Here is a 21,555-nt window from a genome sequence, read left to right as displayed (position 1 = left end):
GCAAAGCTAAGATTTTTTATTTATTTTACTTTACTTTCGGAAAACATGATGAAAAACGGAATATTCTATGGGGCACAACTTGTGTGGGAAGATAACGTCAAACAGACTCGACCTGTGATCGGATCTTTTCTTCTAAAAGCTGGACTAATTAAGGGAGTCTGTTTAACTACGTTTTTTTAAGTTTTTTTTTAAAAAAAGACAGAAATATATAATATATATATATATATATAACGCCTAATTATGCGTAACCAATTATCTTAGGATGGAATCTTATGTAACATTATGTTTCCAAGTCTTAGGAATCCCAAGAAGAGAGCACCAAAAGAGAATCTCTCTGACATACAACTCTATATATACTTTGAAGTCAATGTTCAACAGTTTGTGTTTATCAAGAAGACCTCGTTCAAATGTTTTTTTCTTTCTAGTTTTTAAATGCCGAGTTTTTGAATATAAACAATAATAACATTTATAGATCTGCCATATTCACAAAGTCCACTCTGATCACCTTCATTCGATCTTAACGTTATTTATTTCGGATTAGTGTAACCTAAAGCAAAAAAAAAACAAGTATTTTAAAATTCCCTTCATTTTTTCCATTTTTTTCTGTTTTCCTAACTCAAAGTCAAACAGCTGAAATTGTAGATATTAAGGAAAGAATATCATTATATCACCTATAATTACTCAAATCTCATATAATATTCAAATATATATTAATTATATTATTTTATGTAATCTTTTTAATTATGTCATTTGATTATAATTTATGCTTATATATAAGTTGTATCATTCCATTTGATAATACAACAACACTAATCATACAATCCTATTCTCTCTATTCACAATAGAAGCGTGAGATAGCTAAAAATTTAAAATTATATAAATAGTTATATATAATATAACACAAAAGTGCTGTTGATTTTAGAAAATCAAGTATCTGAATTTATTGGCAGAAGTTTTACCATACTTTACCCAAAATTGAGCATGTCGACAATCTAGATTAATATTTGATTGTTAGGGTCACAATCCCATGTGGTCAAACTCAATATTTTGACTCATGAAAAGATGCAAATCAAGATTTTCAATAGTTTCCTCATAACTAATGAACAAAAAAAAAACTAGGTCTGATATAATTGTATAATCTGTTTCAAGGACCAACTTGATTGACTTCTCGTATCCTAGACGTGGACTTAATCAATTACAAGTGTACATGTTCTTATAGCTATAGCTTGAGAGACAATGAAGAAAATGTTTTGTTGTTAGCGATTAAAAAGTAATTAGATAAATCATTATAGCTAGTTAGGCTTTAATTATAGTAGGGTTTTAGTCTTCCCACGTTATTAGCTGTCTACTTTTGAACAAACCACCAATGCTACTTCACCCATTTCTCCCGACATGCCACAAGAAGATCATTGTAAGATTTGGTGGCGTATAAATATATAACTATAATTATGATATAGTTTAGATAATTTTGATGCTCCAAAGTTATTATGGAAGCGGATATTAATTGGTTAATTTATATGACTAACAACCCTAAGTTCTTAGGCTATGCTCTAGACTACAGCATAATGGAAATTCTAAAGCCAATTGGCCCGTGAATTGTGAAGCTCTATGGTTTGCCAATCACACACTATCGACACGTGCTAAGCACTATATTTACAAAATCTATTTTCCCTAACATATTTTCGTCATATTCAAATTATTCAATGAACCGATAACTCAGAGAGTCGGAGTATTTGATTTACAATAACAAATAAAAAATAATACTTAATGAAGGAATTAGCTCTAGATCCGAATCTTTCATAGAATCATTCATAGGCCTCCCAACTTATGTGCCCATTGAGTCGTTGGAAAATAGTTTGTTACACGTAAATTCATAGTAAAGAAGTAAGACCTACGGATATACTTTCGGATTATACCAATCATTTTACGAGAGTATCATATTTAACAAGCGCTGAGTTTAACTAATTAAAGTATTAAGCGATACAAGAAACACGCGAGTTAACGAGTTTGAGATCTCACAGTAAAATCTTTTTTTCTCATCTGGAAACCATCTAAAAAATTCACGAAATCACTTGAAAGATTATTACAAATTTACTAGTTATCTCTATCTCCTACTCGAACACTCTCTACTCACGTACATGATTAAAAGCGTAGTCATTTACTAAAATTGAGTTTGCCTATGATTGACAAAGAAACGTTGAAATAAAAAATCCGATGATAATTTGCTTCACGTTGACCAGAAAATATGTTATTTTGTTATGTACATATGATACCACTAATCAAACTAAGATTTGGTGCAATTCTTTCTTTCTTCTGTGACTTAGCATTTTCTTTAATCAGGTTAGGGTTTTGTATTAAGGATAAAGACATGTATTTTAATTAACACACTACACTAAACAATTCCTTAGAAATGGTTGGAAAGCAAAAGTTACGACGGAAGAGTTGGAATCCACCAGAAAAAGTGAGAGAGAGATTCTCTATTGTTTTAACTTTTTAACTTTAATTTCTCCAATTGTCCTTATAAAAGAATAAAAATATTTCACGCTCCAATTATTGGCCGACTACAAATTTTAAAAGCATATAAGCACAAGAATAGTAGCATCAAACCAATTATTGGTCGCCGTAAGATTTCAAGTTTGTAGACCCTTTTTATGCATATATAGGTCAATTTTAAAAGACCCATTCCTACGAGAAAGTATGAAAATAGTAAAAGAAACCTTAATATTTAATAATGTATGCCTTATTTGAACTTTGAGTTTGGCATCAACTGAATGTGAACGCATTCAAGTTTAACGTCCCTGACTTCCTCATATATAAAATAAAAATCCGGCCTTACATTTCCATTTCACTTTTTAAAAAAACTGCTTAAAATTCAATTAACAGTAAAAACAATAAGCTACTAAACCAAGAAAAATAAGATAAAGAAGGCTCTTCAATTGATTAATACAAGACCAGCAAGACTACATCTTAACCATCTATTATCTACGTAACTATATTGTCTCCACATGCATTAATAAATAATTTTAGATATATTTGTCAAGTACGTTAACAAGAATATATATTTGTGAACTAATAAGAATGCCAAGGAACATTTCACATGACCAAGATGGCAAGATCCCTTTTTTCGTTAATCATCTTAAGGTGTTTTATCAATGAATATCTAACACGTGTTCTCTGAAGGATGTGTCATCATTTACGCAGCCACATCCATATATATGTAATTATGAGTATGGGAAGTTCCAAACTCTTTGGTGGCATGTGGAGGCATGTGACTCAGATGCCCTCATTAGGGGGAGCAAAACTTATGTGTCCATCTTTTACTTGAACAATCCTCTCTGACACTTCTTAGAAATAGGAAATTTTGTTGTATTTACATTATTTTTAACAAAGTCTAAATAATTTTAGTGGATGATGATCGGCTTTAAAACTAAAATAAAGAAGAGAAAAGGTTTCTGTTTTATTATACACGGCTGCTAAGAAAGTACAAGAACCACTTAAAGAAGAAAAAAAAAGGCATGGGTTCCAAACGAGACCATGTGGAGTTGTAGGATAAAGAGTTTGTATTGGTCTTTAGTTTTTGTTTTTTTTTTGAACAGCATTTTATTGGTCTTTAGTTATGCTGGTTTAAACCGGTATTACCATCCACTGGTTTGGTATTGGGTCTGAAAATACTGAGTACGAAAAAAAATTATGAGAAAATAAAACTTGATGAGTTACGAATGGGTTACGAATAAGATGAGTTACAATCTGTCTTAAATTCGAAAGTAGTTGAAGTGGATTAATTTGTACCCGAAAGAAAAAACAAAACTAGTTGAGAGTTAAAAGTCTGATGTTTCACCTAATCACCTTCATAACCGAATATTTAGAGTGATCGATGAGAGAGGTCGGTAGACGAAACAAAATTCACAATTTCGACATGACTAACTTCATAGATAAATTAGGAGAGAGAGTAATAAAAAGGTAAGTTGGACACGTCTCTCAAGCGATAACCAGGCACTCTGCTGGAAAGATTTATTAATTATTTTTATTTATAATACTAAACTTAGTTCTTATGCCGTCCACACACACAAAAAAAATACATGTAACGTATTGAAGTGTTAGTATAGTTCATTAACATAACATCCTTACAGTTCATATTTATTTGTATTATTTGTTATTAGCATCAATATATCATAGTAGAAACAAATTAATAATGTTGTGTTTCTTCTTTATGCTACTGCAGTAGCAAATCCTATCCGACGTTTCTTTATATCTTGAAAATCGAACAGAGTGTGATACCTTCTCATAAACGCTAATCCGAGAAACCTACATGCCAGTTTAGTTCTCTTACCAGCGGACCTAAAATATCCGTCATCCCGGAGTTAATAATTGCTGTGCACGGTACAACACAATGTTTGGTTGGGTTTTGACCAATGTAGCCATCTTCACTGTCCAAAAGTCTATAAACGGCGTTGTTATGACAGGAACGTATGTATGGTCTTCTTGGAAATGCTCCTGGTTGTATCCACCAAAAATTACTACCTTACCCCACCAGTTGATCTCAACCAAATCCAGATAATATTCTCGTGATAGATTTTTGTTTAATCAGGTTCTCTAAAATGGTGACCGTTCCCTCCACCAAAACATTATCTCGGGCTAAAACACCCCTTATGACACCCTTATAATACGCCATCTCCACAACTTTTCCTCCTATACAATGAGAGAATTAAAAGTTAGAACGTACGCATCATAGATGAATAGAGAGCTAGAAGAGCATGCAAACAAAAAAATTACGGCTGGAAACGTATGTTGTGGAGGTTGACGCATCGAACTTGGGATGTCCAGGATAAGGCCACCACGCTGATGGAACCCATAGGTTACTACTACCCAAATCAAAGACTGTTTTAAATAATTGGCATGGGTTCCCAGTCCCTATGCTAATTTCGCCGTAGAAGACGACTTCACGGTAGTTTCGTAGACCCACGGCTTTGGTGATGCCTACATTCATCTTGATGGTAATAGTGTGGTTAGAAGTTACTAACCTTAAGAAAGTATTAACAGGAGAAATATGAGAGATTGCATATTATGAAAAATGAACTTTCGTTATTAAAAGAGTAGAATTCAAACACAGATGATGTAATGAAAAAGAAACAAAAGCTTGATATAAATTATATAGCACGATACTGATGTATAAAAATAAAACATGAGCTTTTTGTGGTGTGAGAAGTGTGTATCGAGGCTTTGTGGGTGTTAAACTGTAAATCATGCTTTTGTGGATGTTGAACTGTAAATCATGCTTTGTGGATGTTAGATTATTTTATCTTTGCTGGGAAAGTGGTTATAATTGGGCCATAGTTTAATGGGTCATAAATAACCTCAAAACAACATTGCACAAAGTAAGAGGGGAGGGGTATTAATAGCCAGCCAAAGTTTAATAATAAAAATCTCACTGAATCATAGTTCTATGTTTTTAAAAAAAATATAAAACTCTAAAAGATAATCAAATCTCTTAAAAATTCACTCAAATCTTTCAAAAACTCTAAAATATTGAAATCCTATCAAATCCTTTAAAATTCAAGTTCAATACCCTCTCTAATTAACAAAGATCAAAACAAAACAGAACCATATTTTGATTAATTATATCGATACCGCCATACAATCCAAGAAGGTATATGATAAAGGGACCATAAGCACATCATCAACCCATTCAATCTTGCCCCAGACTTCGTCACCTCCACGACACTTTTCAAGAGCAATCATCGCAAACCAAATTTTCTTGTTTCGTTTAGAAAGCGTAAATCTGTCCCATACCATTACGAGTTTCCCAGCAAAGTTAACTATTTCAACCCTATCTGTTTCACCGAACTTATTTAAAAAATCCACACCTTTAATCATTCTCCAGACTTTAGACTTCGTGTCCAACCACCAGCACTTTTTGTTATGATAAATATAACGTACTTTATCAATCAGACACACACTGTAATTTAAGAGTACTTTATCTTCAACGTCCCATCTACCTTCTTGAGTATCATAAATATAATACTTCTTCTCGCTACAAAGGTAAATCTTTTTCTGATGAATTTGGATTTTCCTAACCCAATGTCCACGGGCCTCTGGACCAGGGTCTGGCAAAGGTTCCCATGTTTGAGTCTTTATGTCGAAAACTTCCGCCCAATTCATGGATTCATCTGACGCACACCCTCCCATTACATATATTTTAGGATAAATGCCAGCAACCACTGCGTTGTTCCGGGCCATGGACATGCTAGGGGCTTTACGCAGGGTGTGAAGACTCCTATTTCTATATACCCACACAGAGGAGGAAGGAGCATCGTATCCACCAATTATGTAGGTTTCTGAACCAACAGTCATACAGGGTATTGGTGCTTGATAATTGTACGATGAAGGCAACGGCACCAGTAAATTTCCAGTAGGCTTTTTCTTGATCCGCGGGCTATTGTTGGTTAGGGTTTGATTAGGTTTTATCCAAAGAGTGAACCAACAAGGATCAGAACGAGTTGGCAATTTTAGCAATACGAAGAGGCGGGTTTCTTTAGTCCCAAGCTGAGATCTTGCCTTGTAGAGCTCGTCTGATAAGATGATTGAGCGGAATTGCTTTGATACGAGGCAGAGTATTGGGTAGTACGATCCGGAGACGTGGGCTAAGCAACTCACAACGATTTCGTGTGGTAGTGATGAAAATGACGGAGATTGGTTTGCACTATGGGGTACGTCTTCTTGGGAGATCATAGCTCTAGGAGTTACGGCTAAATAATACGGTCAGCTACGTATTAATCAAAGAACCAAATAATACGGTCAGCTACGTATTAATCAAAGAACCTTTGTTTGCTTGATGTTAAAGCAATCCCTTGATCTAACTAAAAAATATAGTTGAACCAATTAGAAAGTTAGCAATCAAATGGGGGATGTGGTCAAGGCAGGTGTGATCATAATTTATAGGTGACGCGTTGAGTTAGATGTACACAAATTATTATATGAGATCTATGTATATCTTCAACAATAATTTTTTCCCCCAAAAATTAGTTAAAATAATCTAGTGATTATAAAAATTTAATATAGATAGGAGCAATGTTGTATGATTGTATCTATAAACTCTACCTACCAGGTAAAATACAAAATTTTAAAATAAATGTAGATTTTTAAAATATACTGCGTGATTTATTGAATTTATAATTAATAATTTTGTCGAATTCAACTCACACATACATATATATAACTATCACGTCATAAATTTTGATTTTCGTTAGAATATAAGAAAATTAAATTGAAAAAGAGAAAAAGCCAAAAAGGTAGACATTGATAATGATAGTTGTAAATGGCCAATTGGCCTAACGTGTTGGTTTGATTTCTCAAATTCCATAGCTTTGATGATACTATATGAATGTACTACCCATTGATTTTGTCAATAGATAGTGAAAACCTGAACATAATTTTTTTTGAAATACTCATAATTTAAAGAACATGACTTAAAAAACCAGTGACTTAAAAGACTAAAAACAAAAGCATGATCACAAATATTGATCAAACCGGTTTCACTTCACAACGCAAGAAAACATATGAACTAGGAACCGTACGCACAATGCTAGCCCACTCAACCTTTCCCCAAACTTCACCATCGATGCGTCTTTCAAGTGCAATCACCGCACACCAAATATTCTTGTTTTGATGACGAGGCTTCGCAAATATTTCCCACAAAATTAAGAGTTTCTCACCATAGTTAGTTATTTCAAGAAAACCAGAACGACAATACCGATTCAATGTAGCTAAACCCTTGATAACTTTCCATTGTTCATGCTTTGTGTCATACCACGAGCAACTTTGACTACGGCCACAACGGTACCATACATTCTTTATCTCACACTTTCTCTCAATCATCACGAATGCTCTTTCAACATCCCATTTGTCTTCTTTAGGATCATAAACATAGTCCCTCGTATGGCTGTTCTTAACGTAAATATTTCCTTCCACCACCTCCATATATTTGATTGAAGATAAACGTAGCTCAACCCCAGGGTCAGGTAAAGGTTACCAAGTTTGCGTTTTTGGGTCAAAAACCTCAGCCCAATACGTGGATTCATGTGCTGAACAACCTCCCATTACGTATATTTTTTCATCGAGGACACACGCAACAACGTTGGCTCGAGCTACCGTCATGCTAGGGGCTTTACGCCAGGCGTAAATAGTACTCTTATCACAAACCCACATGAAAGTGGACAGAGTATTATCTTTGCTGATCGCGTATAACTGTGAACCAATCTCACCGATGAACATTGGTACACGAGGAGAGTACGAAGAAGGCATTGGCACCAACAAAGCATTTCCGGTGGACTTTTTCTTCTTCCCTATGTCCAGTGGCGGATCTACAGTGTAAGTAGGTGGGGCACGTGCCCCACACTGATTATTATCTATTATTTAGTAAACATGTACAATGATTATCTGTTGGATCAGTTGGTAGTAAATATTGTTTGTTTAAACCGCAGGTGGCGTGTTCGATGCCATCATTTACCGTTTTTTTAACCTTCTTCCTGCATATAGTATACTTATGTATTAAATTTTAGATATATTAATAATATGTGCCCCAGGTTCAAAACTCTCCTGGATCCGCCACTGCCTATGTCGTTGGTTAGGGTTTGATCAGGTTTTATCTAGAGACTAAACCATGAGGGAAGACAAAGATTGGGTAACTGTAAGCAGACGTGAAGGACGTTTTCATGTGTTCGAACGTGCAACCGCTCCACGTAGAGCTCCTTGGATAAGACGAAAGAGCAGAAGCTCTTGCAGACTAGGGAGAGTCTCGGGTAGTACGATTTCGGTATTTGGGCTAAACAGTTTACAACGATTTCATCAAGAAGTGACAGAAACGACAGAGATGATGATGAATTTGTTTTCTTCTTTTCCTGCGGCGGTTCGACTTCGGAATCCATTGAGTGCGGCAGAGATTAGGGTTTTTTTATACAAAATTAGGGTTGAGCATGAATTTGTAAACCAACCTCGAGACGGAGGTTTTGTTTGAGGTGGTTCTCCTTTAGAGTTCTCCATACTATAAAGGCGACACCATTAGGTCATCACCATGTACAAATATATACCTTTGTATTATTTTTTAATTAAAAATTGACCCCTTCATTTAGAAAGATCTTTAATTAATCGTCCCCGTTTGAAAAATAACATAATCCGTACCTATCCGTTTTAGCTTCTATATGAATTACAAGACAAAAGCTCTGTTCCAAGTAGTAGCAGTTTCAAACAGGGCATATGGAGAATAGTCCGGTTTCAAGATATGTGTGATTGTAGCTTTGTGAATTTTTTTTTTTTGTTGACATCAAACACTCCATTATATAAGATTCAAGGATTAGATGCTTTATGCTTCCATTCAAAGGGAGCCAAACACACCAATAAGCTTACATAGGAAGAAAAGTAAAGTACAAACATTGTTCTTAAAACACACAACACACAATGTGACCATTAAACCATGGACCAATTATTTGTCCATGGTTAAATCTAAACATTGTCCCCTTTTGAAACCATAAAGTTGACAAAATAAACAAAGGGGACCAAAAGTCCTAAAGAGAAATAATTCATACACAATGTGAGGCCACTCGTGATGATGGATGATTGACCAATGCCGTATGGTCAGCCACCTTGATAACCACAAACGTTGCGAAAGAACGAACACGGTTTTTGAATTCCGAACATGCACCAAAATTCCCTGAAAAGGGGGTCACACGTTGGACAAGACCAAAGTCTTGTGATATTGAGTGTAGATTTTCTAAAATAAAAAAAAAATATTGCAACAGTGAAAATATCTACCGATCTTAAAAAAGAATTCAGCCAATCACCCCCAACATGTTCTCTGTAAACCTATGATCGAAATTTGAAATGAGTTTAAATAGTGATAGTTAAAGAAGTAGCTACAGATAATTTTAACACCTGAATTTAGATTTAACACCAAGCACACACACAAACAAATGTATCATAGTTTCATGCCAAACTATTTAATAATTAAAGGTTAAGCAAAAGCCATATAATCCATGGAATAACTTTGACGATATATACTAGCAGAACTGTATTCCTCATTGATGCTGCTAATGATTTCAGCTAGGAATATACTTAAACAATAATAATTAACTAAAAAGGCAATTCCCCACAATCAAAAACAAATTAAAACATAATGACAATTGATCAGTTCCGTATCACTGTAGAACGCAAGAAACGGTATGAACCGGGAACGGTAATGAGACCAGATGAGGCTATCACCATCACAGAACTTGTATTGCATTATGAACCATTATCTATCATGTTGCATTTAATTTTGTGTTTGAGTGATTCTTAACAGATTTGACTTTCATGAGAAACACGCAACTAACATGCAACTAAGAAGGAATCAGAGTCGGAGATGGACGATGTTGCATCGATCAATGCAATATTTGCATCGGTCGACACAACGGCTAATAATTTGGTAACACGTATTTGGTTCATTATTTCACTACTTTTTCAGTTTGATTTTTCTTTCTTGATCAATCTTAGGCTTGATAACACTGGGGACAATGTTGTTTAAGTCTGGAGGAGATTAGTACTAACTACGTTTTCTCTCTACAGATGAAATCAGATCTGTCTCTCCCAAAGCTCTCAATAAGGTTGCAAAATAAAACTCTCTAGAGAAAAACTTAGATCTAAACAAGTGACCATAAAAATCCTATAAATACTCTAAAACACGTCTTGGGCCTTAATTGCAAATAAAGGAAACTTGGGCAAATTTTGTAAATCTTCTAAAGCTTGTGGAGACAACTTCCGATTGTCTTGTAGCAGCTGCATCGGTCGATGCATGGTCTTGATCTCGTCTCCCAACTTCGTTGATCAGCCTTAATGCTTTGATTATGCTCCAAATCATCCTCTCTTAGCTCCTTAGTGCTCAATCCATGCCAATGAGTACCTAAACTTATAAAGACTCAAAAACAACCTAGAAAACAAATCAAAAGACTCAAAAACCACACTTATACCATGGTTAAAAACCACAAAAACCATGATATATCAGTAAGCACAACATTAGACCTCTCAACCTTTCCCCAAACTTGACCATTTTTGCGCCTTTCAAAGGCAATCAGCGCACATAAAATATTCTTGTCTTCACAAATATAACTACGACGACGAGGCTTCGTAGGCTTGTCCCACAAGAGTAAGAGTTTCCCACAGTACGAAACTGTTTCAATCAAACCACTACGACAGCTCTGTTTCAGGGAAGACAGACCCTTGACTGGTCTCCAAACTTTACATTCAGTGTCAAACCACAAGCAACTGATGGGACGAAAAGAGTACAAAACATTGTTTACCGTACACCTACTGTCACTCACAAATGCTTTTGCTGCAGCCTCCCAATTACCATTTTTTGGATCATAAACCGAGTCCTTGCTCTCATTGCTACTAACTTTAAACTTACCTTTGATAATCTGTATTTTTCTAATCACAGAGGAGAAGCGGAGCTCCTGGGGAGGGTCAGGTAAAGGTTCCCAAGTTTGAGTTATTGGATCGAAAACCTCACCCCAACTAGCTGATGATGATTCATTTGCCGTAAGACCTCCCATTACGTATATTTTATTTTCGAAGACACACGCAACGGGATTTGCTCGAGCTACAGTCATCATCTTGGGGGCATTGTGCCATAACCAACCATCCTTGTTACGAACCAACATGACGCGAGATGTGCTTCTTGATTAGCATAGGAAGAGGGTACTTGAACCAACGTAGACTTCTTCTTCTTCTTCTCCTCCTTGTCATCGAATTGTTCAGGTTTGGTCCAGAGTGTGTACCAAGAGGGAAGTGTACGATCGGGTAACTTTAAACAGATATGGAAGAAGGGTTCTAGTGTTTTGTGGTGAAATCGAGCGTGGTTAAGATCAGTGCCTAAGATGAGAGAGCGAAAGGTCTGGGAGACTAAAGAGAGTTTCGGGTAGTAGGATTTAGATATGCGGGATAAGCAGTTGAGAATAATTACATCTGGGAGCGACAAAAGCGACGGAGGAGGTTGAATCGTTTTCCTTTTTTCCGACGGTGGTTCGACTATGGACTCCATAGCCATAGAGGCTCGCGGCAGCTTCTACCCAAAACCAAAAGTAGATCATTGATAACAACACAATTAGGGCTTTTCCAACATATATATTTTTTAAAACAATGTTGAATACGAGAGACAATGAAGATTTTGTTTCGACTATTAGGTCTTTTGTTTTACTTAATTGAAAAATAACCCCTCTATCTATTTTAGGTACGCCAGAGCCAGTTTTTTATAACATTAACATGTAAAGTAAACCTTAAAATAAAAGAAAAAAAGAATATGACATTTAATTTGGAAGAAAAAAAAATTACATTACACATGATAAGAAACAAAGCTCGCTAATTCACCTATATGTAAAGACAAAATATAATTTTGTTGAGTGTGAATTAGTTTTATTTAATGAACTCACTCTCACAACTCTCCGACACAATCTCAACGTTCTTAGCATCTAATAATCCTTTAACCTTAATATAACATGTCACTGCAACTTCCTTGTCCCGTTTCACCAAGCCCGTGCCGAATCCCGCATTGAGCCCCATCGTCAATACCAAACTAACCACTTCAGGCGGCAGCACATCTGCGTTCTTGGACCCTTCTAGCTCTAGGTTGACCGTATGGGAACCCGACACAGCTAGTGACAGCTCCGGGAAATTCCCTTGGCCGAGGTTCTTGTTTTTGTACATGAGGGAGACGAGACCTTTGTAGGTCACCCACATGGTGGAGGTTGGGTTCTTGGATGTCAGCATGATCTCGAAATGCCGAGATTTCTCGAGTTTGTTAACGTTGAAAACAGGAGGTTCCGGCTTGAATACAAAACCGACGATGAATGCGATCGCGCATATGATGAGTCCGATGACGACCACAGAGATAAATATCCACATGCATCTTTTAGAACAGAACCTTTTGTTATTTTTCCCCGGCTCGCTGTTTCTGCGTCTTTCGACGATCCTTGCATTATCTGGAGGAGGGGTCCAGTAAACCTGATCCCTTGGAACCTGCACTACGTAAGTCTCGATCTCTGGGATTGGATCCGGAGGAGGAGGAGAAGAAGATGACAAGTGTGGGGAAAGATTCAAAGAATGGTTACGGAAATGTTGTGGAGGTGAAGAAACTTGGGAGGCAGATGAAGGGAGTTGGGGAAGGCTCCCGGTGGGACGATGACACGTAGAAGGAGGATTAGTGGTTTTGTTTTCATTGTCGGTGGTAGAGGTCGGAGGTAGCGGTGGCCCCTCCATCGGAATAACGGTGGAAAGGGAATATAATGTGTGGTCGTGGAGGGAGTGTAGAGACAGACAGAGACAGACAGAGAAGAGAATAGAGAGGAAATGCGAACTTTTGCATGGAGTGTGGCAGTAGTGGCTGTCGTTGATTTCCGTAACTTTAGTTGGTCTTTTGGACCGGATTTTTCTTGCATTTTACCAACTCAACAAAAAAAAAAAATCTTCCTTTTATTTCAACTTAATAATTATTACCATTACATATTTGATCATTATAATTCTAAATATTATATAGTCGGAAAAGAGATAAAATTCATGGTTGTGACATTATCACATTAAATCAACTACTCTCACTAAACAAGAAAATATAAGTGGAGCGTCAATATGCATTGTTTCTGAATAATTTGATATTTGATATAGAAAAGATTGGCTTATGAGTAATACATATGAAAACTTGCTCATAATTGAGGACTGTAAGAAAATTATTAAAAGATAATTGTTCACTAAACAAGAAAACTTAACAAGTAGAGCTGAAGCGGTCATTTGTTCACTCAAATTTGTGAACATAAAGCCCAATACTTTTTTGTCAATTATAAAGCCTAGGAAGCCCAAGCTATCATACACAAAAAAAACTATTGAGTCAGCCCATAAATAAATAATTATGACATTATAACATTCCGAATCTCAATATTTGTAAAATTACTTTAGATCACGCAAAATATGATCTTATTTCTTTCACAAAAATAGCTGCAAACATTTATAGCCATTAATTAACCACTTATATAGTTAAAAATCCCCACAATAATTTATTGGTGGACCCGTAAATATTGCGAAAAGTCATACACGTACGTTCCAAAACAAAAAGTCGCAAGTCTTTACGTTTCTTTCAGAATCACAACAACACGTCTTTACCAATTTCTTCGTAAATAAGCTTCTCCTCTGATCCATCACAATCAAGAGAGTTTTCAAGAAAGTCCAGCAATCGTGGCGAAGCTTTATAAGAAAGACGAGGAGAGAAAGAAAGCAATGGAAGAAGAAGAAGAAGAAGAAGAAGAAGAAGAAGAAGAAGAAGAAGAAGAAGAAGAAGAAGAAGAGGAGGAGGAGGAAGAAGACATGTTTGAAGATGCCGTGTGTACCACGCCAGCCAGAGTCAACACGCCTTTGTCCGTAATCACAGAGGCCTTCGAAGATCTCGCGGATTTGCTGAAACCGCAAAGATCTGAGATCACCGAAGAAGAAGATGGATTGATGAGGCTTGATGATTTTTGTAGTGCGTGTAGTCATGTCCCTGTCCTCTTCAATTGCCTCGGTTTTGCTTTCAAATTTGCGGAGATGGAGTACGTAGCCAAGGTTAAGGATTTGGAGGAGGCGTCAAAAACGTTCGACACGTTACAGAACATTCTTGATCTAGACGTGGAGAAAGAAACGGTCAAAACACCGGGAAGCCATTCGCGTAATCTAAGACGAGTCAGACAAGGCTTAGATCTCATCCGAGCCATCTTTGAACAATTCTTGATCGCAGATGACTATTCGTTGAAAGACGCTGCGACAACAGCGTACACGGAAGTATGCGCACCGTTTCATACATGGGCCGTTAGAACAGCGGTTTATGCAGGGATGTATACACTTCCGACGAGGGATCAGCTTTTGTTACGGCTCAATGAAACAGATCAATCTGTTGAGAAGAACATGAGGAGGTACATGGAAGCATCGCGACCTATCATAGAGTATATTGACAAGCTTTACATTCAAAGGAACATTAAACTTGATTGGTAAAAACAAAATTTTGTTCTTTTCATCAAGTAATATTAAGACAAAAATTTGTCCTTGTAAATTATTATTACTATTATTGATTATTTGGTTTTCTAAATTAAAATTGGAGCTTTGCTATGAGGCTTCCCCGAAAAATTGTTTCTCACCGTATGTAACGTGTTGAACAAATTGAAACGTTCTTAAAACGAAAAATGCGTATTCCCTAGTTTCAATTACATAAGTTACATGTTCGTGATTATGATTTGTCATCTTCTTTTTCCGATATCTTGGTTGATCATACGTTTAATTGTTTATAAAGTTCACAATAACAGTTTCCATTAGTTACGTAATGTGTTAACTCACGTCGGCTATCAAATATTTATTAGGTAATATATATTGTAATTACTAACAATGAACATCAAAGTCTGGGTTATCACGCTAGTCTCACACACTAGAGGTCCCCGGTTCGAACCCGGGCTCAGACATTTTTTTGTTTCTGAAACTTTTTTTTTTATTTTTTATTTTTATTTTTTCTGTCAGGAAATCACATATCCGACTTGAAGTCGGGAATAGTAAGTAACACTGTATTAACATCATTATCACAAAAATTAGTTCACCTTGTAAACTTTGCTTGATTTTGATAAGCAATAAGAGAAAAAGAAGAGTGGGATAGATTTATGGATTGGCCTTTAGGGAGATGGATGAGACAAATTACCCCCTAATCACTTGCTATTGGCTCCAAACTAATTGCTATATTTAATAGTAACGTTACTACTGCAAAACCACAAAATTTAGACGAAAAATATAAGACCTTTAGTTTTTCTTTTGATTGATGGACTTTGGAGCATAGTCTAACGCATTCACGATGAATTACGAAAAGTCAATCCCACTAATTAGCCATAGAACTTATAACATTGGAATTCTTCTTTTTTTTTTTTTTTTAAACATCTGATCTTTATTAAACTAGTTAATGATGATACAAATATGGAATTAGCCACCTTGGTGGTACCGTTAAGTATTGATACAGACCACTTATTAAAGGAGCTTTACGATATAGAGTATCCGCTGCAGCATTTCCTTCTCTGTTGATATGATCCAAAGATGACATAGGGAGTTTTGACATCCAATAACGAATATCATACAGGAGAGTACCGATCTTTGAGTGATCGCCCGCCTTGTTGATCAGATCCACTAATTCTCGATTATCATTTTCGAACCATACATGTTGGAGCTCATGAGCCCAAATTAATTGAAGAACATGGAGAAAGCCAAGTGCTTCAGCCTGAAGAGCTGATGTCGAGGATTGCAGTTTTGCACAGCCTGAGTAGAGAACGTGTCATATGTCATCTCGGATAATCCAGCATGTGGTTGTATAAGGTCTCCCATTAACATATCCACTGTCAAAGTTACACTTTATCCAACCAGAGGGAGGTGGAGTCCATTCACGATTGTTAAGTCTCAGTGGATTGCTTCGGTTCGTTTGCAATCCAGCTACCTCTGCTCTTTGTTGCTGTAGTTGTGTTGTCTCTATCCATTCAGTAACATCGTCAATTCCCCTTTTTATTTCATTTGCAGCACTGCGATTAATTTTTTGGAATATGTAGTCATTCCGTGATTTCCATATTCGCCACATCATCCAGATAGGGATAGTTCCTTGGTGTTGATTGAGTGATGAGCTCTTTTGTAGACTGATGAGCAAACGTGTGTTGGTCTCAAAATCATCCGTAAAAAGTAGGTTTTTCCCAATATTACTCTGTACCATACGCCATATGGTTTGTGCGTACGGGCAAGTGAAAATGAGGTTTCCTTGCAAACAACATCTTTGACATAGCAGGTCTGCTGGTATTGATCTTGTCCGAAGTTGTGTATTTGTCGCTAGGGCTCCATATAAGCTTCTCCAAAGGAAGTGTTTTATTTTTGGAGGCAGTTGGAGTTTCCATATCTCTTGTTTTAAACCTGCAGAGCCAATTGGTGGGAGGATAATGTCTTCTACAGATAGACCAACATGAGTTGCTACCCAATACCCCGATCGAACCGTATACTGTGCGTTTGTTGTATAGGCCCATTCATATGTGTCTTCCTCTGCATACTATGAGAGATATAATTCAGAGACTATTTGTTGATCTTCAGGTGTGAGGACACCTTCAAAAGTTACCGGATCCCATTCTCTGCTGTTTTCTTTCCATAAGTCTGAAACTTTCATGTGAGGAACAATCATCGGACCTGCTGCAGGACGTGGTGGTAGTGTTGGTAGCCAAGGGTCATCCCATATACTTGTATTACGACCATTACCAAGACGAACACGAAGGCCTTGAGAAAGTAAAGCTTTACCCTCTTGGATAGATTTCCATCCGTATGAGGCATAGTGACCTGCAGTTGATTTCATAAAGGTAGTTCTAGGATAGTACATACCTTTATAGATGCGAGCAAGTAGACTATTTGGATTCATGAGTATTCGCCAGGCCTGTTTCGCAAGCAGTGCTCCGTTGAAAGTATGGAGGTCTTTAAAACCAAGGCCTCCTTCTTTCTTTGGGAGAGTCATTCTGTCCCATGCCACCCAAGGTATTTTTCTTCTGCCATTTTCTTTTCCCCACCAAAAGGCAGAAACAATACTTGTAATTTCATCACAGATAGTAGAAGGCAACATGAAGCAATTCATCGAGTAGACTGGAAAAGCTAGAGCCACAGCTTTAATCAATATTTCCTTGCCTGCTGGGGATAGGTATTTTGTCGACCAGCCCTCTGTTCTCTCTTTGACCTTTTTCACAACATGTTCAAACAGTTCAACCTTCTTCCTGCCAAACTGTTCTGGCAAACCCAAGTATTTGCCTCCACCACCTACTCTGCTAATACCCAAAATCTGTTGTGAACGTTGTCTTTTCCATTCTGGTGTCTTCAGTCCAAAGATTACAGAAGATTTCTCAAAGTTGATTTTCTGTCCTGAAGCATCTTCATATTGCTGAAAAAGTGTTGCCATATGTTGACAGTCTTCAGGTGTTGAGCGACAAAAGAAAAAGGAGTCATCTGCAAATAACAGGTGTGATATCGAGGGGGTATTTCTGTTGAGCTTTAAACCATGGATTTCTCGATTAACTTCAGCTTTCTGTATCATTTGACTTAACACCTCAACACAAAATAAGAACAAATATGGTGAGAGGGGGTCACCTTGGCCTATACCTCTTGTTGGATGTATATTTCCATATGGTGAACCATTGATAAAGATCTCATAGGATACCGATCTAACACAGGCCATGATCCAGTTGACCCACTGATAATGGAATCCCAGTTGGAGCATGACTTTCTCTAAGAAGTTCCATTCCACTCGGTCATATGCTTTGCTAATATCTGTTTTGATGGCGAGATATGTGCTTTGACATTCTTTCTTGGCTTTGAGAGCATGTAATAGTTCATGAGCAACTACAACATTATCTGATATATTGCGTCCTGGAACATTATCCGTAGACCTCCGCAATGTCAATGATAACTGGAGCATGATCCGAACCAGCGAGAGGAAGAAAATCCGTTTCAGAGGCCAGATACATTGCTTGCCAATCTGAATTTATGAACACTCTATCCAGGCAAGACTCAATTGTTTCTTTTTGTCGTTTACCAACCCAACTAAACGGGTTTCCTTTGAAACGTAGGTCCTTCATGTTGCAACAACTGATCATATCATTGAAGTTCCTAAAGCTTGCAGTACTTCTCTGTCTACCACCCTTTTTTCTCATCTGATCTTAAGATCTCGTTAAAATCCCCACACATCATCCATGGACCAGTTCTGTTCACTGCTAATCTTTGCATTTTTTCCCAAAGATAATGTCTTTCACTTGATATTGGGTGGCCATAGATGCAAGACAAGTAGAAATTAAAGGATTTATATTCAACATAAAAATCTACAAGCCTTACATCACTAGACACTACTTGAACAGAAACATGATCTTTCCACATTACACATAGACCACCACTTAAACCTCTAGGGGGAACAAGACACATCTCTTTGAAGCCCATACTTACGCCTAAGTCTCTCGTATAGTTGTCTTGTTGCTTTGTTTCCACCAGGAACAACATGTCCAGGAGATACAGGCGTTGTATCTCCTCTAGGCGTCGAACTGTCAAGGGTTGTCCTAAGCCTTGACAGTTCCAAAAGCCAACTCTCATGGAACTGGTGGTGGAATAGGCCCCACCACGGCTCTATCATGGTCGTCTTCGTTAGCAGCCTCTCCCGATCCGCTACCTTCTTTTTTCACATTGTAGGTTATCTTTCTTTTCCTTGAAAATGGACTCTCTTCAAGGTTGGATCCTTGTTTTCTTTTACGGAGGTCTCGGCTCAGCGTCTCAATGTCACCTGGGGTGTCATCGGCAGAATGAACAAATGTGGGAATAGGGTTATACATAGTGTCCCCATCAGAGATTTCATCCCCGTTTTCACTAGGAGAGATGTTTTCGAGTGAGTTGTGGTTAGAATCAATGTCCGAGAGCCTCTCCTCTTCATCATTTGGTTCAACATTTTGCTCCTCTGGGATGAAAGCTGCATCATTCTCTGTATCGTTAATAGGCTGGCCATCCTCATCAATCTCCTGGATATTAACACCCGGGTTTCCATGTCCTTCTGGAGCTTCATCGTTGTCATCAGCGTCATCGAGATTTTTTGGACCGCCGTTTTGGAGTAGACAATTACCAGAATCGTGGGTCATCATCCCACAGACTTCGCAGAAATCCCGGAGGCGCTCATAGAAGAAACTTAACACCGTATTCACCCCCGGCATGAATTGGTAGTTTCGCTGGAAACGTAGCGGATGATCAACATTCCAATTGATTTTAACTCGAACAAATTGAACGCGGGCCACCGTCGCTTCATCAAATTCAATCTCCATGATTTCTCCCAGTGAGTTAGCAATGCTGTCAATAACTCCCAGATTCATGTAATGGAGAGGGATTCCCCGTATTTGAATCCAAAAAGGGATAAACTTCAAAAGACAGGGGATCCATCTCCGGAGACCATCTTTGTAAGACCAGCATTCGGTCTGCAAAGGACCATGGTCCACAGCGCAGAACGGTTTCCAGGGATTCTTCTGAGGGGAGGATGAAGTGAAAGCGGCGTTGATCGACAATGCGACCACGGGCCAGGCCAACCAAACACCAAGATCGAGGAAGCGCTGTAATCACCTGACGGATTTTCTGTTTTCTCGGCATGAGTGGTCTTCCCATAAGACAGAAGCGGTTTTCAACCACGGCTTGTTGGACAATGTCTTGGGGAAGAGCAAAAGGGGCATCATCAATCCCCAAATTTATGTTTTGGAGACCCCGACGAATGTTGTCAGCCATTGGGTACAGAAGATTTGATCGAAAAAGCAATTGAAATGAGGTTTGATTCGGGGGTTTGGAGTAAACAATCCCGAATTGGTGCTTTATATAGATCCAATCCCATCTTCGGGTAACCGCTACATCTTGCAAAGTATCCACTATTATGTCGGGAAAAACCGCTCGATCGTGGGTAGAGAGAAACCACCCCACTCCGGCGTTGATAACTGTCAGAATCTTCAAAGGAAGATGACGAAAAGGAATCTGGCGAATCGCCCAGGAAATCGCCAACCGCAACATTGGAATTCTTCATTCACAAAAAAGAATAACATATTGGGGAGTGGAGTGGCAATACTAAAGTCCATTATCAAAAACATTCTAAAGTCGGTCCACTAAATTCCATGTCTCACTCACTCGTTTCTTTAGAACTAGCTAATTTGATTAGTGTTAATCTAAGTGGAAACTGAGTCGGTCAATTGCAGTGATCAATTTTACCAAATTTAGAACTATTATATATGAAACCCCAAGCAAATATGTTTTGTGAAGAAGGTGCGTGTGTCCAACCTTAAAGCATCTCAACTTTAATTTTTCTTTACAATAGGGTGTGTGCTGATTACAAAGAGTGTGTGCTAATTATATTAAATTCTCATAAGGATATATACGTAATATAATTAACATCCCCTTACTAGCTTTGAGCTCTAGCATGGGGACTTTTGATATAATATCATCATTATCACTAATCGCTAATCGCTAATGTTCTAATCTGTGTCCATATATATATAGACACATTATACATATTGGATTACCGGCCGATTCTTTGTCCGTGGGTATGTGTTATGTACCACCGTTAAGTCTTTCTGAAAATATAAGAGAATGAGTTTTCCATTGTTGCAAAATGTATTATTTATTAATGAGTACAAAACTACAAACTGTAGGACTGGTGTATGAATATGATATATTATATACACGAGTGAAATATAATCTAGATACTGATCATATTTAAGCTCTAAAACGTTTCTAACTGCACCAATGATCATTGTAAATTTTAACCTTACGTACCTACTATAGAAGATAATGTTCTTATTTTCATGTTGTGGCTTGGAAGCTATAATTTATTGAATCAAAGCGGTAAACTTTTCTAAGTACTCTTTAATCTCCGTTCTTCTCTTGTTGTGAATTTGATTAATGCATTTTTATTGTTATCTACTATATAAAGCAAGTACATGTCAGTGGTTAAAC

The 21,555-nt window shown here is 37.3% G+C and overlaps 2 protein-coding genes and 4 pseudogenes across 2 annotated transcripts; 1 reads left to right on the top strand and 5 right to left on the bottom strand.

The window, feature by feature from the left end:
• Positions 1-5,616: 5,616 nt before the first annotated feature.
• Positions 5,617-6,729, bottom strand: LOC104727500 (putative F-box/kelch-repeat protein At4g39760 pseudogene; annotated as a pseudogene).
• A 792-nt stretch (positions 6,730-7,521) lies between these two features.
• Positions 7,522-8,924, bottom strand: LOC104727499 (putative F-box/kelch-repeat protein At4g39756; annotated as a pseudogene).
• A 1,255-nt stretch (positions 8,925-10,179) lies between these two features.
• LOC109127208 (F-box/kelch-repeat protein At4g39753-like) lies at positions 10,180-12,067 on the bottom strand (annotated as a pseudogene).
• A 241-nt stretch (positions 12,068-12,308) lies between these two features.
• LOC104727495 (NDR1/HIN1-like protein 13) lies at positions 12,309-13,336 on the bottom strand. Its single transcript, XM_010446597.2, has one exon. It carries the CDS (start codon positions 13,279-13,281, stop codon positions 12,439-12,441), a length of 843 nt encoding a protein of 280 aa, XP_010444899.1. The 5' UTR covers positions 13,282-13,336; the 3' UTR covers positions 12,309-12,438.
• A 740-nt stretch (positions 13,337-14,076) lies between these two features.
• On the top strand, positions 14,077-15,228 carry LOC104727494 (ACD11 homolog protein). Its single transcript, XM_010446596.3, has one exon. The coding sequence runs from the start codon at positions 14,290-14,292 to the stop codon at positions 15,037-15,039; it is 750 nt and encodes a 249-aa protein (XP_010444898.3). The 5' UTR covers positions 14,077-14,289; the 3' UTR covers positions 15,040-15,228.
• A 750-nt stretch (positions 15,229-15,978) lies between these two features.
• LOC147933504 (uncharacterized) lies at positions 15,979-20,695 on the bottom strand (annotated as a pseudogene).
• Positions 20,696-21,555: the final 860 nt, after the last annotated feature.

The sequence above is a fragment of the Camelina sativa genome, chromosome 11 (genome assembly GCF_030686135.1).
Source record: "Camelina sativa cultivar CO46 ecotype springtype chromosome 11, ASM3068613v1".
NCBI lineage: Eukaryota > Viridiplantae > Streptophyta > Magnoliopsida > Brassicales > Brassicaceae > Camelina > Camelina sativa.
The sequence above is the reverse complement of the archived record's forward strand: the minus strand, read 5'-3'. Positions and strand labels throughout refer to the sequence as shown.